The sequence below is a fragment of the Cryptomeria japonica genome, chromosome 4, assembly GCF_030272615.1.
Source record: "Cryptomeria japonica chromosome 4, Sugi_1.0, whole genome shotgun sequence".
Taxonomy (NCBI): Eukaryota; Viridiplantae; Streptophyta; class Pinopsida; order Cupressales; family Cupressaceae; genus Cryptomeria; species Cryptomeria japonica.
Genome location: NC_081408.1, coordinates 488,514,353 through 488,531,831, shown reverse-complemented (window position 1 = coordinate 488,531,831; position 17,479 = coordinate 488,514,353). Strand labels below are relative to the sequence as shown.

At 38.4% G+C, this 17,479-nt stretch overlaps 1 protein-coding gene across 2 annotated transcripts in view; it reads left to right on the top strand.

Annotated features, from left to right (window-relative positions):
- Positions 1-17,449, top strand: part of LOC131060391 (uncharacterized) — a 104,111-nt gene extending 86,662 nt beyond the window's left edge. The window contains exons 8-14 of one of the 2 annotated variants that reach the window (XM_057993607.2): positions 14,904-15,017; positions 15,195-15,442; positions 15,601-15,681; positions 15,778-16,009; positions 16,449-16,547; positions 16,695-16,880; positions 17,014-17,449. In XM_057993607.2, the coding sequence (XP_057849590.2) occupies positions 14,904-15,017; positions 15,195-15,442; positions 15,601-15,681; positions 15,778-16,009; positions 16,449-16,547; positions 16,695-16,880; positions 17,014-17,130 (1,077 nt within the window). In that variant the 3' untranslated portion in view covers positions 17,131-17,449. The remainder of the gene's footprint in view (positions 1-14,903; positions 15,018-15,194; positions 15,443-15,600; positions 15,682-15,777; positions 16,010-16,448; positions 16,548-16,694; positions 16,881-17,013) is intronic. The other variant, XM_057993608.2, reaches the window with a different exon arrangement.
- Positions 17,450-17,479: the final 30 nt, after the last annotated feature.

The window sequence follows — 17,479 nt, the reverse complement described above, 5'->3', positions numbered from 1 at the left end:
ATAATTGAATGCTTGAATTGCTGGACCTTAGGTTCTAACTACTTGCTTGGAGAATTAAAAAGAGCAAAAGAGATAGAGTTCCAAGGAGTCTAAGAATGCAAGGACGATGGATGATGTTTGGTGAAACTCGACTAAGCCTTGCTTTGACATGCCAAGCAACAACTCCACAAAGCTTAGTGTGATCTTTTAGGGAAATTAGATGATTTTCAAATCATTATCAAGCATAGACACTATTAATTGAATGCATATCGATGATTGAATAACAATTGAAGCTAAGCTCGTTCAAGTATTCCAGTTGACCACACAAGTCGAATTTGCAATCAACAAATTGCTAGTGGTATGGATTAGAGTTTCACCATTAATCATGCACAAAGTTCTTTCATTCATCTAATTATTATTATCTAACATGAAGATCCAACAAGAAACCATGCAATTGTAGAAGAAACAACACATTCCACCATAATTTCAATGAAAAAGATGTTTATTTTGTTGTCCTCATTTTTGTTTTCAAAAATGAAGGACCACTACAGTGAAATTTTTATGAAAAAATTGAAATTTTTACTCTATGGCACGCTTCCCGAGGCAGAAATTCGACTAATCTTTGGACTGGCTTGATCCTCAGTCCATTCTCGAACTACGTTTCGAATTTCGTCCAATTCTGGGTTCGTTTGCTATGCCTTTCCTTCAATTTCGGGTTTTAAAACCCAGACTGCAGGTGGAGAATTTTCTTCAAACTGCAAGTTTTAATGATATTCATTGTTATGGTCTTTGTAGGGGAATTTTTGATCAATTACATGTGCACTTTTGTTCTAAATATGTCACTTGTAATTTATTTTAAGTTTCCCCTTTAATGTTTTTATCTTTTTATTGTTTTTTGGTCATTTTTAGTTAAAATAGGGGTTTTTTGGCTCAACTGCAAGTAAACTTGCAGTTTGTTCAAAAAACCCCTACTTTAATGGTTTTCGCATGTAATAGGGATTTTAAATCCCCATTACATATGTGCAAGTGTTTTTTACTTGTTGTAGGGATTTTATTTCCCCCTTACAAGTATTTTTAAACTTGCAGTTTGTCATCTAAAACCCGATTTTGACATAAAAGTGCATTTTTGACAATTTTAAACTTGTCATTTGTCCAAAAAAACCCGATTTTGGCTTAATGAGTGAAAAAGTGAGAAATTGAACTTGTCATTTGTCTTTTAAAACCCGATTTTAGCATGAAAAAGGAAAAAGTGAAAATCGAACTTGTTGTTTTCTATCCAAAACCCGATTTGCTTCTTTTTGAACAAATCGAACTTGCCTTTGGCTCCCAAAAACCCGAAATGCAAGAGAAAAACGATTTTTGACCTTTTCAAGGCGAAATTTGTGGAGAAATCGTTGGATGAAGGAGGCGTTTTGGGTTTGCGTCCTATCTTCATGCATTGTTGGACATCTCTCACGCCATTTGGAGGATACATTTGTTGTTTTTTTACCCTAAATCAGCAACCACGTTTTTCCTAACGTGAATCATTAATGCCACGTTTTGAAAGGTTGAATCTTTAACATCTTGCAATCTCCTAAGGCGTTTTGCCCTCTCTCACCTAGGCGTGGAGTATGGGATAGGTTTCGAGTCATTTAATGATGCCATATCCATTATGCAACAAGAGCCACGTTTTTTCCCTAACGTGAATCATCATGGCTGCGTTTTAGAAGTATAAAATGCCACGCATCTTCTAGAACATGGATCGTTTCAGCTTGAAGCATCAAGGCGTTGAGATTTAAGAAGCATTCAAACATTTCACATGACATTTTGCTCTTGCTTGGTATCACGTTTTGCCATATTTGGGGGCATTTTCACAAAAACGTGATAAGGGTTTGATAGTCCGGTTTTGCTTCTTCATCTCAAGAAGTATTGTATTGTTGGAGAAGCATTTTGCATTTCTAATAAAGGTATGTTCTTCCTTTCTTCTCTTCTTTTTATTATTTTCTTGTTTTCATCTTTCGTTATTTGTTGCATTTTTGGCATGTGTTGTTCTTCCCCTAAAAATTGGTTTTCATGAAAGAAATCTTCCCTTTGAAATGCAATTGTTAAATTGTATTATTCTTCTCAAAATTCCATCTTAGCTTGTATTCGGGATTTTTAATCTCGATTACAAGTTCGCTGGAAATTCTTGTTTTTCCCCTACGGTTAAGGAATTTAATCATTTTTGGTTAAAATTCCAAACTTGAAAAGTGTGAAATACCCCTCCCTTGCAAATTCGGGTTTTAAATACCGGATTACATGTTGAAAAGATCTTCCCATTTTCATGAAAATGACTTTCCCGGATATTCCTGTTTCTATTCATTCGCGTTCCCCATATCCGTACTTTCCATTTCCATCATTTCCCGCAAGTCAAAATCCCATTTTTCGTCCATTTCTCCATTTTCGAATTTACAAGTGTACTTGTATTCGGGTTTTAAAACCCCGATTGCATGTTTGTACTTTCCAACTTGTATACTTGCGAAAATTCTCCCAAGATCCGAAATTGGTCAAAGTCAAGATTTTCCCATTTCTATATATCTCCCCTCTTCCTCTCACAAAACCGTGAAATTCAGAGATCAAAGTTTTTCCCATTTGAAAAAGAAAGAATGATATTTGCAGCTGATTATGATGTGGCCTTAACTCTTTTAAGTCTTCATCACAGCATTCCAGGTTCACAATCAATGTCAGATTTGCCGGCATCGCCAACTCCAAAGAAAATGAAATACAAATATGATAAATACCAGAATCAGGTTACTTCCCAGGTATCCTCTCCATTGGATCGTATCAGGGACACAGAAATAGGGCACGTTGATATGGCAGAATTCATTCACAGGGTAGAAGATCCACAGGATAACAACTTGCAGCGGCTGTTGGACAGCCATATTCATCATGCGTCTTCTTTCCCAGTGGCTGCCCTAGAACCTGAGTTTGTTCTTGCATGCGCCCATCATTTTGACAAAGACTCAAGAGTCATAAAAAATGATGATGGTGAAGCCATAATTCGTCTTGATGCGGATACAATCGAGAAGGTCTTCAAGATACCTCCTGCACCTGTTTATATGGAAATCACCAAAGAAAGTGCAGCAGAGTATTATGTGAAAAGAGAAAAAGATTGCAAGCGTCACATCAATAGGTGGATTCAAGAGCCACGTCCTTCCTTCTCAAGATGGGCAAAGTTGTACCGTTGTGATTTCAAGTGGGAGATAGGAGACACCATCACTCTTCTCAGCAGAATGTTAGGCCTTGAGCACTCTAATGTCTTTGAGCCATGGATGTATCAATTCATCATGTTCATACGGCAGTCGCATCACATTTCATGGGGTGAAATCATCAGCGATGCTTTGTGCGAACAACTTGCAGCGGTTCCTACCACTATGACCTTCTTCATGAATTCTTATTTGGTATATTTAGCAGCATCACTTAGACACTTTCCAGGTCTTTCTACCAAGGGTGATCGCTCGCTTATACCAGTTTGGGAATATTATGACCAGTTGCCTTTGAAACCTAGCAGACTGCATTTCAGAAGAGTCCAAGATGCATTCTTTGGATATTTTATGTGTCAGTTTGACATGGATCTTAGAAATAAAAGAGTATCAGATGAGGCATGGGTCAAGGTGTCTGAGTATGGGTGTTTATTCCTGCAATTTCCCACCTTCACCTACATGAGGATTGGGTGCTATGATGGACAGCCATACATGCTTCCAAGATACCCAACCGATAAGATAATTCTTATGGAGTTGGGAAGACAGATTATGGCTGTTCATACTCTTCAGTCTGCTAGACACAAGGTTGGAATGGGGATCTCCAGTACAAATCCATTGAAAATTGGTCGATACTCCCTTGTCACATCTGTGAAGGCTAAGGCCATGGAGGTTGAATTGCAGGAAATCAAGCTTAAGAGGTTCAAACCTAGAGCTGATTTTGATTATAGAGGTATGAAGGAGAAGATCAAGAAATCCTTTGTGCATGTTCATCGCATTGAAGACATCTGGGTAGATCTCTGCACGGAAGTCGAAGTTCTGAAGATGGATTACTACAGGCTCACTGTTGAGCAAATTGTTGACTTGAACTTGGCAGATATCCCACAAGGGATGATCGATGACGGGCATATACTTGATCCTGAATACACTTCACGGAGGGTTGAGGAAGCTCCACTTCCTTTGATCTAATGGTCACACAAAGAGTGCGTCTCCATTCTTGACAGATTTCAGCCTATCTTGGCCAACACTAACGCATGGCTGAAAAGTAATGCTGTTAGACTTATCAAAATCAAGGTTGGTAAAGAAGATGATTCTACAGGGCCTCTTTGACAGAAGTCTGAGATTCAGATTGATAATAAGGAGGGTGCTTCATCTTCAAGCACAAGGATCAAGTTACGAGTTAGTCGTGCAGTAGTGCTTCCTCCTGAAGAGACAACTACTCGTGGGAAGGAGAAATCACGGTTCCATGTTCAGGTGATCGATCTGGATAATCCAGAAGAGGGGCAGCAATCTGATGATGCGCCTAAGTCTCCAGTTCTAGACACGCCTCACGAGGTCATTCCTCCAATTTCCATTGAGACGCCTCTTTCTTCTCCTAATTTGCTCATTGACGAGTCTCCTTAGAATGCAGTTCCCATTTCGGCATACGAGCCTTCTCCTGATCAACAACGAGAAAGTGTGTTGAAAGTTCCTGAAGATATTCCCACTTGCATTCAATTATCAGAAATTGATACTTCCACTTCTGGTTTTGAAGAATTCATGAGGCAATCTTCATGTCCGTTGGTAACTGAGCAAAACGTGGTCGCTATTCAAACAGAAATTGCTTCTCCTTTGCCTATAGGTGCTACAGGAAGTGAGTTGATGACTTTGCCTCCATGGCTTAGTTCTTTCACCCCAAAAAGAAAGAAGCAAGAGATCTCACCTGATGCCTTTGACTACCAGCAACTCAAACAGTCCAGATCCAAAGTTGCTAAGAAGGCAAAGACTATTTCTAGGGTAACTGTTGATAGCAACAAGATGAAAGTAGCTGAAATTGTGGAACCTATTGCAGATAAACCACTTGATGAAATGTCAGCTGCTGATTATAAGGTTACAAAGGTAGAATTGGGCAAGCAAACACATGAGGTCATTAAACATGATGCTCAGTTTTCTGTTGCTTCACTAGTGCAAAGATGTGACGACCTTCTTGCAAAGAAGAACAAGCTAGAAGAAGAAAACCGACAGCTCATGGCAGCCATCCATAAAATCACAAAACCTACTGCTGAAGGGAGTAACTCTATAGGTTCTTCTGGTTCCCAAGAATCGATTCGTGGAGTGGAAAGAGCTGCTCAGAAAGTACAAGCACTGGATTCCTGGGTTGATCAGCTTCATGATCAATGCGTGCAAGTGATAAAAGACATTTTTCAAATAATGTCTAAGCTGGAAACCATTGAGGAGAAATTGGATCAGACTTCTAACACTTTCAAAAAGAATCTGGAAAGTGTTGAGAAAAGTCTGGCAATCTGGCGTACCATGCCCCAACAACAGCTCAATATCCTGCAGGATCACGCCATCATTTCTTCCAGGGTCATGTACTTGGAATTTGAGGAACTTATGGAAAACAAAACCCTTGTTCTTAAATCCCTCATTGAGGAGATCAGTGATGCAAGGAGATTCCGGGATGAAGTCTATTAAGGTATTGTCTCACATTCTGAAAGGGCCTCTTGCAATATAGTAAGTCAGGATGGAGAGCTGATTCCAGAAGAAGAAGTTCTTGCTGATTTACAGATGAGGATTCATAATGAATGGAGGAGTGAACAATTCTCGGCATCTTCAATTCAAGCATTGATGAAACACCAAGCCTTTCTGCATGAGATCCAGTCTATCCTGGATAAAGACAATTCTGCCCTCGTCCGTTGTCACGACACTATTGTGAAGACTATGGTTGTTGCTAAGAACACCCATGAACCGAATCCCGAGGAACTACAAGTGAGCATTAGGAAATTTCAAGGATTCATGTCTTCACAAAAGGCAACTTAAGTGTTTTTCAACACTTAGTTGAATTTTCTCTCTTTTGTAATCTTTAGTTGTAATTTCGTTTTGACAAGTTACATGTAAAAGTAATTTTTGTAAAATACAAGTTACACATTACTTGTACTTTTGTAATTACATGTAAGGCAACTACAAGTTATGTCCGATTAGGACTGTAGTTGGAATAAGTCCTAGTTAGTTAGAGTAACTCTTAGTTAATTAATGAAGTCTCAGTTATTTATTGAAGGAGTCTTGGTGGTTGAGAGAATCTCTCAAGTTAGTTAGGATCCTCCCACCTTTTTCTCAAGGCTCCTCTTCTATAAATACTTGAGAGGTCCATTGTAAATATATCTTTTTGAAAAGTAAGCAAAAACTCTGCCAAATTTACAGCAAGAAGTCTTTGAGCTTATGTATGTGAATTGAAGGTTTTGAAGAATAATAAAGAAGGATTACTCAAGTTTTGAGTCTTTGAACTACATGTTTGAGTTTGAATCTTTTTATTTCTTCTATGCAAAGTGTTTCTAAAGGAGCTTAGTCCAATCTGATTTGAAGTCTTTGAGCTGCAAGTAGAGAAGATTAATTAAAATAGGAAACCCTCTTGAAAGAGCAGCAAGTCTTTGAGCTTGCGTCTATTCTTGAGGAAAAATTACTGTTTGATAAAAAATAGCAGCAAGTCTTTGAGCTTGCATTAGTTCTTGTCTTTGTGTTAAAAGAATAGATTATTTCAGTCGTTGAGCTGTTATCTTTTATTCGTTGTAAAATTTAATATAGCAAAGGGTAGATAGGACTTCCAATAGTCAAGTCTTTGAGCTTGATATTGTTGTCCCGTCCCGAAGGAAGTGACGGAAGTCTTTGCGCTTTTAGGAAACTTCATTTCCTTTCTTTTATTTCACTTGAAAGTGGTTACTGCTGTTATTCAATCGCTATCCTTTTCTGTGAAGAGAAAAGGATATTGTCTTTCTTGAAGAAAGAAGGAAGACTGCTGTCCCATCCTGTTTTTATTTCAGTTTTAGTTAGATAGGGGGAGCCTTCCCTTAATTAGGAGAGTTTTTACTCGTGTGCTGTGGTTGAAACCACAATTTTGTATATTTCCCCCAAGTGTACAAAATTTTCAACCAACAGTTTTTTGGCGACTCTGCTGGGGACACAGACGCATTCGGAAGCCTTACGCTTTTGTTTGAAGACTAGTGTCCTGCTGTTTTTGGAAGAAAAGCTTGGAAATTCTTTCATTTCTTTAAGCTGGAAAGTTCGCGTGTTTACGTTCGTCGGAAGAAAGGTGAACTTTCAGAAGAAATATCTGTTGCTGAAAGAGCTAGATCCTTTTTGCTCACTAGTACATCTTCCCTTTCACGAACCACAAGTTATCCTCCTTCAAGGAAGAAGAAATCCATCCCAAGTGAAAATTCTTCCTTCTTTTTCAAACCACTAATACCTTCACTACCTAATATGGCTAATCCACCTCCACTTCCTCCTCCCGGTCCATGGGGAGTAGCTTTTGGTCCTTTGGCATTAACCCTGCCTCTTCATCCGCTTCCACAAGGTTCACGCAAAAATCTTCCCAAATTTTATGGCGATGGAAAGCAACACCCAGATGAACTTGTCAAGTCTTTTTATATGGCATGTGGTGTTCTTGGGGTTGAACATCAAGATGTTGCTGTTCGTTTGTTTATAGAGACTCTTCAAGGTATTGCAGCAGACTGGTTTTTCAATCTTACTGCTGGTTCAATCGTCTCATGGAACTCGTTGAGAGACAAGTTCGAGGAACGTTTCAAGCCTGCAGAAGATGAACATGCCTTGTTGGCCCAGTTGACACAAATGAAGAAGGATACGCATAAAGGCATGCGTGAATTCATTGCTAAATTTAACAAATTAGCAAATAGAATTCCTGTTAATTCTAAGCCTACTCCTGAAAACCTCAAGTGTTTTTTCATCAACACTCAATTGCCCAAGGTCAGTTTCTTCTTAAGACGAGCATCTCCTGCTGATTTAGAAGTTGTTCAATCAATGGCTACTGAAATTGAGGACGATTTGATCTTAGCTGGTAAGATCAAGAAGGATTCTAATCGGTCCAAAGGAGGTTCGCATATGGATGGTTCATTTTTTGGTTCTACCGATCCAATGGTACAGAAATTGGCAAATGAACTTCTTGCTTTAAAGAAGCAAGTGTCTCAGAATTCCTACCCCGCACCGTACAAGGATATCCCAAGAAGGACATATCCTAATACTGCTGCCAGTTATGCTGCCAAAAATCAACCCAAGTTGCCTCCCCCTCCGGAGAGACTTGCACTTGAGCCACCTCCTTCAAAGGCAGCAGTTGGCTATTATGAGACTGATCAAAATGAGTCTTCTTATTTTGATTATCAGTTCGATGAAGTTGCTCTTCCTCAACAAGAAGAAGAAGAAGTGACTGGCGACTCTGCTATACGTTACATGCACTATGATGACTCTGTTGCTACCAATAGGGCTCATAGCCAAGCATTTGCTGTAACGAGAAGATCCCAGACCCGGTTGGCCCAGCAAGAAGAAGCTGCAAAGATCGCAAGTGATTTACAACCACCTGTTGTTATTACTCAAAGAGGAACACCGCTGCCTTATATTCCAAAGGATGCAGCGAAAAACCAAGTAAGTAACAGAAGTCCTCCTCTTGCTTCATCTGTTGATCCCAAGCCTAGTATGCCCAACTCCAAAACATTCCCGGACAATGTTAATCCTTTTCCAGTTGGTTCATTTCAAGCCTTTGATATTATTGACCATGCTAGGAAGACTAAGATTCAAATGTCCGAAGTTGAGTATTTGCAAGCTAATCCTGATCAATTTGATAGATTAGCTGATTTTGTTAAAAGCAAGGAGACTCGTCCTATACTTGAAAACACTATCCCACAAGAACCCAAGAAGTTGCCCAATCATTTGGTAACCATTCCATCTACCACCCAGGGAAAGATAGAACCTTTTTACATTTCCTTGTTGATCAATGGTTTTCAATTAAGCAATTGTGTCTTGGATTCTGGTGCTTCTGATAATGTCATGCCTGCGAAAGTTGCTCAAGCTTTGGGGCTGACCTTGACCAAAACTTTTGGTCATTGTTATTCCATGGAGAACAAGCAAGTGCCCCTTATTGGGCAAATCAAGGATGCGCAATTTGCATTTGTTGCTTTCCCGGATAATAAAATAAAGATGACTGTCTTGGTGGCTGACGTTCCTGCATCATACGGAATGTTACTTGGCCGTAATTTTTGTAAAGATGTTGGAGGTGAACTCAACATGGATATGACAGAAGCAAGAATACCTGTCAAAGGTGTTGTGCAGAAGTTAATTCCTGAAAGAGAAACCAAGTACACGGTTGTCAAGTCCAATGACCCTCATGCTCAGATTCTTTTTGAATCTTCGGGTTTTGGGAATTATTACCTCCATGTTGATGAAATTTCAGAATTTGCTGAAGATTATCCTTCTAGCAGCTTTGATATTTCACTGCTTTCAGCAAATGAAGAGTTTGTTGATACTAACCAGGACCAAGCATCAGAAGATGGGTCATCCAGTTCATATGTTATGGTTGAAGAAGCCACATCTTCATTTGTTGATGAAAGTATATCATCACCTCAACAAGAAGAGCTCCATTCTTCGTCTATTCAAGAGGAAAGTTCATCCTCTCCTATGGAAGAAGATGACAACTTTTCTTTTCACAATGCGCTCATCTCAGATGAAGGCGGCTCTAATCGTTCCAATGAAAACAACAGTTCAAATGATGTATGGACTCTTGAATTTGATGGCAGCTGTGCTACGAATGGATCCGGAGCTGGTGTAGTTCTTATATCTCCCAAGGGAGAGATCTTCCCTTACTCTTTCAAGTTGCAATTTGCTAATACTAACAATACGGCTGAATATGAGTCGCTTTTGTTAGGGATGAGTGTTGCATTGAAAAGAGGAATCAGAAACCTTCATGCCCAAGGTGATGCAGAATTAATTGTTTGTCAAGTGAGAAACATATATCAAACTAAGAATGACAGACTCAAGCACTACCGCAATTTGGTGTGGGAGAATATTGAAGACTTCGATTCTTTCAATATCTCAGTTGTTCCTCGTGAATACAATGATAGAGCAGATTCTCTTGCTGTTTCAGCTACTTCCTTAATCCCTCATCTTGACTTTGGTCAAGATAAATATATTATTGAGATAATCTGCAGACCGAGTGTGCCAGATAATTGGGATCATTGGCAGATCTTCAATGATGATAAGCAGATCAATAATTTCTTGCAAACTGAGGATGGTTTCAATAACCTGTATTTTGAAGGAAGTAATTCTCCTTCTTCTTTGTCATCAGATTCGGTACCTGATTCATCATCTGAATCTGATGAAAATATCCTTCAGCTGAAAGGAAATAAAATTCCCAAGGGGTTGGTTTCTCTTGAAAAACTTTTCGATCAACATGATCGTTATATCAAGAGACGTCAACAAGAGAGTACTGATTCTCCTATGGGATATGAGAAATATAATATTGGATCTGACAGAGATCCAAAGTTTTTCAATATTGGCAATAACTGCACTTCAGATGAGAGAGATCAGTTTATTCAGCTTTTGCGCCAATACCATGATGTCTTGGCGTACTCATATGATGATCTAAAGTCCTTCCAACCCAAAGAAGTGCAACATGACATTCCTCTCAAGCTTGGCGCAGAACCTTTCAGACATAAGCAACGCCAATATAATCCGAAGATTTCAGGTACCATTCTTTCTGAAGTTCAAAAGATGCTTGATGCTCGGATTATCTTTCCCATCCATCATTCAACATGGTTGGCGAATATAGTACCGGTGCATAAGAAGAATGGAGAAATACGTATCTGTGTGGATTTTAGAAATCTTAATCAGCTATCACTCAAAGACAATTATCCATTGCCAATCATGGATCAAGTCTTGCAAACGGTGACAGGTTCCGAGATGCTATCTATGCTAGATGGATTTTCGGGATACAATCAGATTGAGGTTAGTGAACCTGATCAACACAAGACCGCATTCACCACTCCATGGGGTACATTTGCATACCGAAGAATGCCTTTTGGGTTGATCAATGCAGGAGCTACTTTCCAGCGAGCTATGGACTTGGCTTTCCGTGGTATTGTTGGAAGGTATATTGTAGTATATCTTGATGATCTTACTGTTTTTTCTAAAGATCGTGAGAATCATCTTTTTCATCTACAAGATGTACTTGAAAGATGTCGCAAGCATGGCATCTCTCTTAATCCCAAGAAGTCAGTTTTTGGGGTGACAGAGGGAAAACTTCTTGGTCACATTGTTTCCAAGGAGGGTATAAAAGTTGATCCTGAGAGTGCAAAACTAAGAGCTCATCCATCTACAAAGAAGAAAACAATGACTTTACCCATAGATCATCAACCAGTGATGGCCTCCCAACATCCTTTCTTGGAGATACCTATTAGCATAATATCTTAATTATTTGTTTATTTAATTGTCAATTATGTAATTTATTGTAAATCTTAGATAGTTTCTATTTTACAATTGTTTCATATTAGAAACATTCGTTTTGTAACTCTTTAAATGATCTTTCCATCATTCATTTAATTCATTCAATATTTTACCAATTACTTGCATAATATGCTATCAAAGCCGGATAATAAAAAAATCGTTTTTTTTAATTCGCAATAATTTTTTTTTGAAAAGCGAATTTCTTTGGGCAATTTTTCAGATCGTGGATTTTCTGAAAATATTTTCAAAATCGCGTCGAGTTTTTGTAGAGTCGCTTTTTTTTAATTCAACCCGCGATATTCTTTCGAGCAACCTATGTGCAGTTTTTCTGCGTGATTTTTAAAATCATGCGCGTTATTCTGACGACATTTTTTTCCTGTTCGACATGACTTTTCTTTGCCTTTTTTGCACGTGTTTTTACCAATGAGGGTTTGATTTCTCTGCGACGACTTCTATGTTTTCTGCCAGCGCGACTCCCACGTTCATTTTCGCGTTTTTTAATAAACGCACGCCGTGATTTTTTGTGGCCAAGGGCTTCTGCAACAAATGAAAATTGCGATTTTTTGCAGCCAAAGGCTTCTGCAATAAACAAAAATTGCAATTTTTTGTGGCCAAGGGCTTTTGCAACAAACAAAATCGCGATTTTTCTTCTTCGCACAAACTCCTGCTTCACCCGACAGCTCTATGTGCTCGTTTTTTTGCAGCCTCTACGACTTCCGCGACCTGTCTTTTCTCTAAGTTTTTTCACGGCTTTTTGTTTCGAAATTTTTTGTGCATTTATTTTCACCTAGGGCTTTTCAGATATTTGATGCAAATTATTATTTTCGTAAAGTTTTTGACAAAATTGCCTCTACATTTTGACCTAGGGTTCTAATCTTTTGCCGATTAGGATTTTTCAAAAATCCTTTGATTTTTTAGTCAGAATAATTTTTAACCTATAGATTCTTTGTGGGTTTTTTTAACGAAGGATTTTGGGTCTTCGTCGAATTTTTTTTGGGTTTGCCGAAAATTGTACCTCGAGATTCATGCCAATCGTACTTCGTATTTTTCAAAGTCTGTACTTGATTTGCCTATGTTTTTGCATTGGGATTCATGCCTCGGATAACATATCAGTTTTTCACCTTTTCTAAATTCTCATTTTCTGTGCCTCAAAAAGTGTGCAAAATGGCGTCATTGACCAACATCATGTTGGAGGGCAATCAACGATTCAACGACAAAAATTATAACACATGGAAGCAACGAATGATGACCATCTTCCAATATCGCAATCGAGAAGCGGTCATGCTTATCAAGCTTTTAGTTACTGATGATCAGTGGCTGCAAGTGCCATCTAGTAAGACAGTTGTAGAGATCTGGACTATTTTGAAGAATCTCCATGAGACATCAGATAAGAGTTGTGTGTTCTTCTTGAAGAACCAACTATTTTCTATCATGATGGATGAGTGTATGTCCTTACAGGAGCATCTGACAAAGATTAAGTACATTGAGATCAATTGGAAGCAATTGGTCGAAAAATAGAGGAAGAGGATATGGTAGTTATAACCTTGAAGAGTCTACCTAAATCCTATGAGCAGTTCATAGAAACTCTCAACATTACTTCAACGAATGTTGATCTGAAATTTCCAGAGTTGTGCACCAAACTTCTATAGTAGGACCGTTGGAAATAACAGTTTGGTAGCAGTGCCACTTTGTCTTCCATCAAGCAAGCTTTTGCAACCAAATCCTTTCACAGGGATAAAGGCAAATCTTAGTCATCTCAGCAGAAAGGCCCCAGTCAGTCTTAGGATAGCTCAAAGAAGAAGAAAGTGCAGTGTAACTATTGTCACAAATATGGCCACTTGATAAAGTACTGTCGGAATTGGATAGCTTCCGAGCAACGGAAGCAGGGAGGATCTCAACCTAAAGCCAATGTCGCAGAGCACTCAGAGCAAAAAGAATCTGCATTTTATACTTTCATGGTGAAGCATCCTGCAAATCATGTGAAATCTTCTACTTGGTACATAGACTCTGGTGCCTCCCGACACTTCACTCATCGACGCGATTGGCTTATAGACTTCTCTCCTTTCACTGATTCAGTTATTTTTGGAGGAGGTGAAAAGCATACTGTTGTTGGCAAGGGCAATGTTCGGATACAGTTTGGTGGGAGGAATCTCATATTCGTTCCTGGAATGGAATTGAATGTTCTCTCAGTGAGCCAGATTATGCAACACTCTCCTCAGCTTGATGTGATATTCAATTCACACAAGTGTTCGATTGTTGATCGTGCGACTCACACTACTGTGGCTATTGGCATCGACGATCATGATCTATATAGACTTGTAAATACGGGTGATTCTCTCAAACATGCTTTTGCAGCTAAATCATCTTCTATCAACAGTCTAGCATTAGCGGTTTGGTTGCCTAAACATTCATTACCTTGCTCAGCTTGTTCAGGAGGATCTTGTTCTTGGCTTACCTGAGATCCAAACTTAGAATCACTGAGTGTTTGGAGCTTGTCAGGCTGGGAAGCAGCATAGGACACCATTCAAGGATGGTGACTCATGGCAAGCCTCAAAGATATTGCAGTTGGTTCATGCTGATGTATGTGGTCCAATGAATAAACCTTTTGTTATTGGTTCCTAGTATTTCTTGCTTTTGGTTAATGATTTTAGTCGTAAAATGTGGGTGTACTTTCTTAGACAGATTTCAGATGTGTTTACTATATTTCAGAAGTTTAAGCCCTTAGTAGAGAAAGAGTTTGGCTGTTCCATAGTCACTCTTAGGTCAGATAATGGGGGGGAGTTTTGTTCTACCGCTTTCTCCAACTTTTGTGATACTCATGGCATCAAACGCCAGTTAACCACACCTTACACTCCTCAGCAAAACAGCATTGTAGAATGTGCAACCCACTATCACTGAAATGGCTAGGTCAATGTTGGAACATAGGAATGTTCCTAAGAAATATTGGGCAAAAGCAGTATACATTGCAGTCTATCTCCTTAATTGGTCTCCCACTCAGGCTGCTAAGGGGAAGACTCCTAAGGAAGCTTGGACTGGTCACAAACCCAGGATCAGGAACCTTCAAACATGCTGTAGCACCATTCTCCAAATAGGAAGGTCGTTTACTTTTTTTCAGCAGAGCTTCCGTTGTAGGAAAGGGGCTTTTCTTATCACATCTGGTGTTATAAGTCTAAAGGTTTAGTCAAAGTGTAGCATAGAAGTTGGCCCCGGCCAAGTAAAATAAATAATGGTAAAGGTCATCTTCTACTTCACTATTTAATCATATATGTCCTTTACTTATTGTCATAAATTTTCAGTGTTATATGAGATCCATTTATCTGCATACATTTTCTCCTTCACATAGCAGGGGAATCTTGTCAAATGACATTGCTTTTATACGAAATATTTTTTACATAGACTTAGAAGTACAATTTTGTTGCTAATGAGTGTATTATTTTTCAGAATCATATGGGATTGAGAAGCTACTTTACATTGGATTTCTACAAAAAGGCCTATGATCATATTAGAGAGCATTACCCGTTTTGGAATCGTTCATCTGGACATGATCATATCTGGGTAAGAAACACAGAAACTGTTGACAGTCTAGCATTTTCTGCTTTGGTATTCATTGATAGGGGAAAATGAATGGCAGTAAAAACAGAAATTCATACTTTCCAAGTTGTAATAAAGACTGCATTGCAGGGGATAAGATGTTTCAATATCTTTTTACATATTTTTATGCATGGCTTCCAGAATTTTGCTTGGGATGAGGGTGCTTGCTATGCCCCTAAGGAGATATGGAATAGCACGATGTTGGTCCATTGGGGAAACACAAATTCAAAGTATAATCATTCAACAACTGCTTATTGGGGGGACAACTGGGATGGAATTCCTGTTGAGAGAAGAGGCACTCACCCATGTTTTGACCCAGATAAAGACTTGGTAATTCCAGCGTGGAAAAAGCCAGATCCAAATGCTATCAAGTCAAGGATATGGGCAAGGTAATTACTAATTTTATTTTTGGTAGGATTGTGTCAGGAACTTGATAATTTTCTTGCATTTGTGAATATCATTGTAACATCTTGAGAAAGATCTTTTGCTTCTATTATCACCTAGGAAACTAAATTAGCATGAGCCCTCTCTTTGCTGTTCCTTGTAGACCACGTGGAGAACGCCCAACACTCTTTTACTTTAACGGAAACCTGGGTGCTGCTTTTGAAAATAATAGACCAGAGCCAACGTATGTAAATTTTTGTTGCAATGTTGTCCACTAGACCTATTTTATTGTATCCTTATGGGACTAAGCATGTATTTTAAATTGTTCTATATTGTGTAGTTATAGTTTAGGTATTAGACAAAAACTTGCTGCCGAATTTGCTTCAGAACCAAACAAGGAAGGAAAGCTTGGAAGACAGAGTACAAAAGATGTCATTGTTGTTTCACACAGAAGCCCAAATTACTATGAAGAGTTGGGTAGTTCACTTTTCTGTGGTGTGTTTCCTGGCGATGGCTGGAGTGGACGTATGGAGGACAGTATTCTACATGGATGCATCCCAGTAATTATCCAGGTTTGCTCAATAATCTTTGTTCTCATCTCAACCTGGATCTTTTTCTAATTAATAACTTTGGTTATTAATATGCAGAATGGTTCTGATTTGGAATGCTACAACCTGTGACATAATAAGTTCCAAACATCAATTTTTTCTTCATCTTTTGCTCAGATCTCTTTGCAATAATTACTTCAGCAACAATCATAGCTTGAAATGATTCATTTTTCTAAAATTACAAAGTATATATCTTTATATGCAGAATTGTTTAAATATTTTAACCCCATCAATCTTCCTTCTTGCATTTCATTTCAATAATTCTAATCCCAGTAAATTCTCAGGAATAAGATAGTTAAGGGTAAAACAGTAGTGTTTAGTTGAAATTAGAAGGTGAATTTCAATGGAGGGTGGCCAAGACAGTGAAAGAGTACATTCCCTAAGTTTGTTTGGTCTTTTGCAGGACGGCATACAACTACCATATGAGAATATGCTGAACTATGATAGTTTTGCTGTTCGTATTGCAGAGGATGATATTGCGAGTTTAATTCAAATTCTTAGAGTATGCATTTTCTTAACCTGAATCTTGATCCATGTGAAATGTTATATAACTTTGCAAGATTAACACCAAAAATACTGCTCAAGGTTGAAGTCAAAACGAGCAATTTAGTGCCATCATGTTAGCTGATATGGTTCTCTGTACCTACAGGGAATTAATGAAACAGATTTGGAATTCAAATTGGCCAATGTGCATAATCTTTGGCAAAGATTTCTATATCGGGATTCTTTTATGCTGGAAGCTAGACGACAAAATGCATCCTATGGTCATTTGGATGATTGGGCTGTACAATTTTCACTGCTTACAGAGGATGATGTGTTTTCTACATTAATACAGGTCTATAAACTGCTTTACCTTCTTTTTCAATTACTAATCTAGCAATATGACTAGATTCGTTCCTGGTTTCAGAGATTGTGAAAAATGTTATGAACTTATAATGTTTTATCTATTTCAAAACTATCATGAGCAGGTTTTACACTATAAGCTGCATAATGATCCATGGAGATCAAAACACAGCTTTCGGAACAAGGAATTTGGGCTTCCACAATATTGTCAAGAAAACAAGAGCAAATACAATAAGAAGTAAAGGCCACATTTAAAAATGTACATGGTTTTTGTTCATTAAAAAAATCTTGTACTTCTTGTGTAATTGTAACATTTCCTCTTCATTGAGCATTGCTTGGCACTGTCATGTGCAAAGAACCCTGGCAATTTTGTAGGCAATAAAAAGTGCATTCTTTTAGTCAAGAGAATAGCAACCCTGCAATTCTAGGGTAATTCTATCATTCCTTGGCCTATCATAATGAATAAATCAATGTAAGTTCGAAACTCCATTTAGATCAAGTTGGTCAAGATGTTGAGTTAGGTGTCTTTGATAAGCCTAATAATTTGCTTTTCAATATTCATTTTAGTTAAATGATTGAAGGCTCATAATG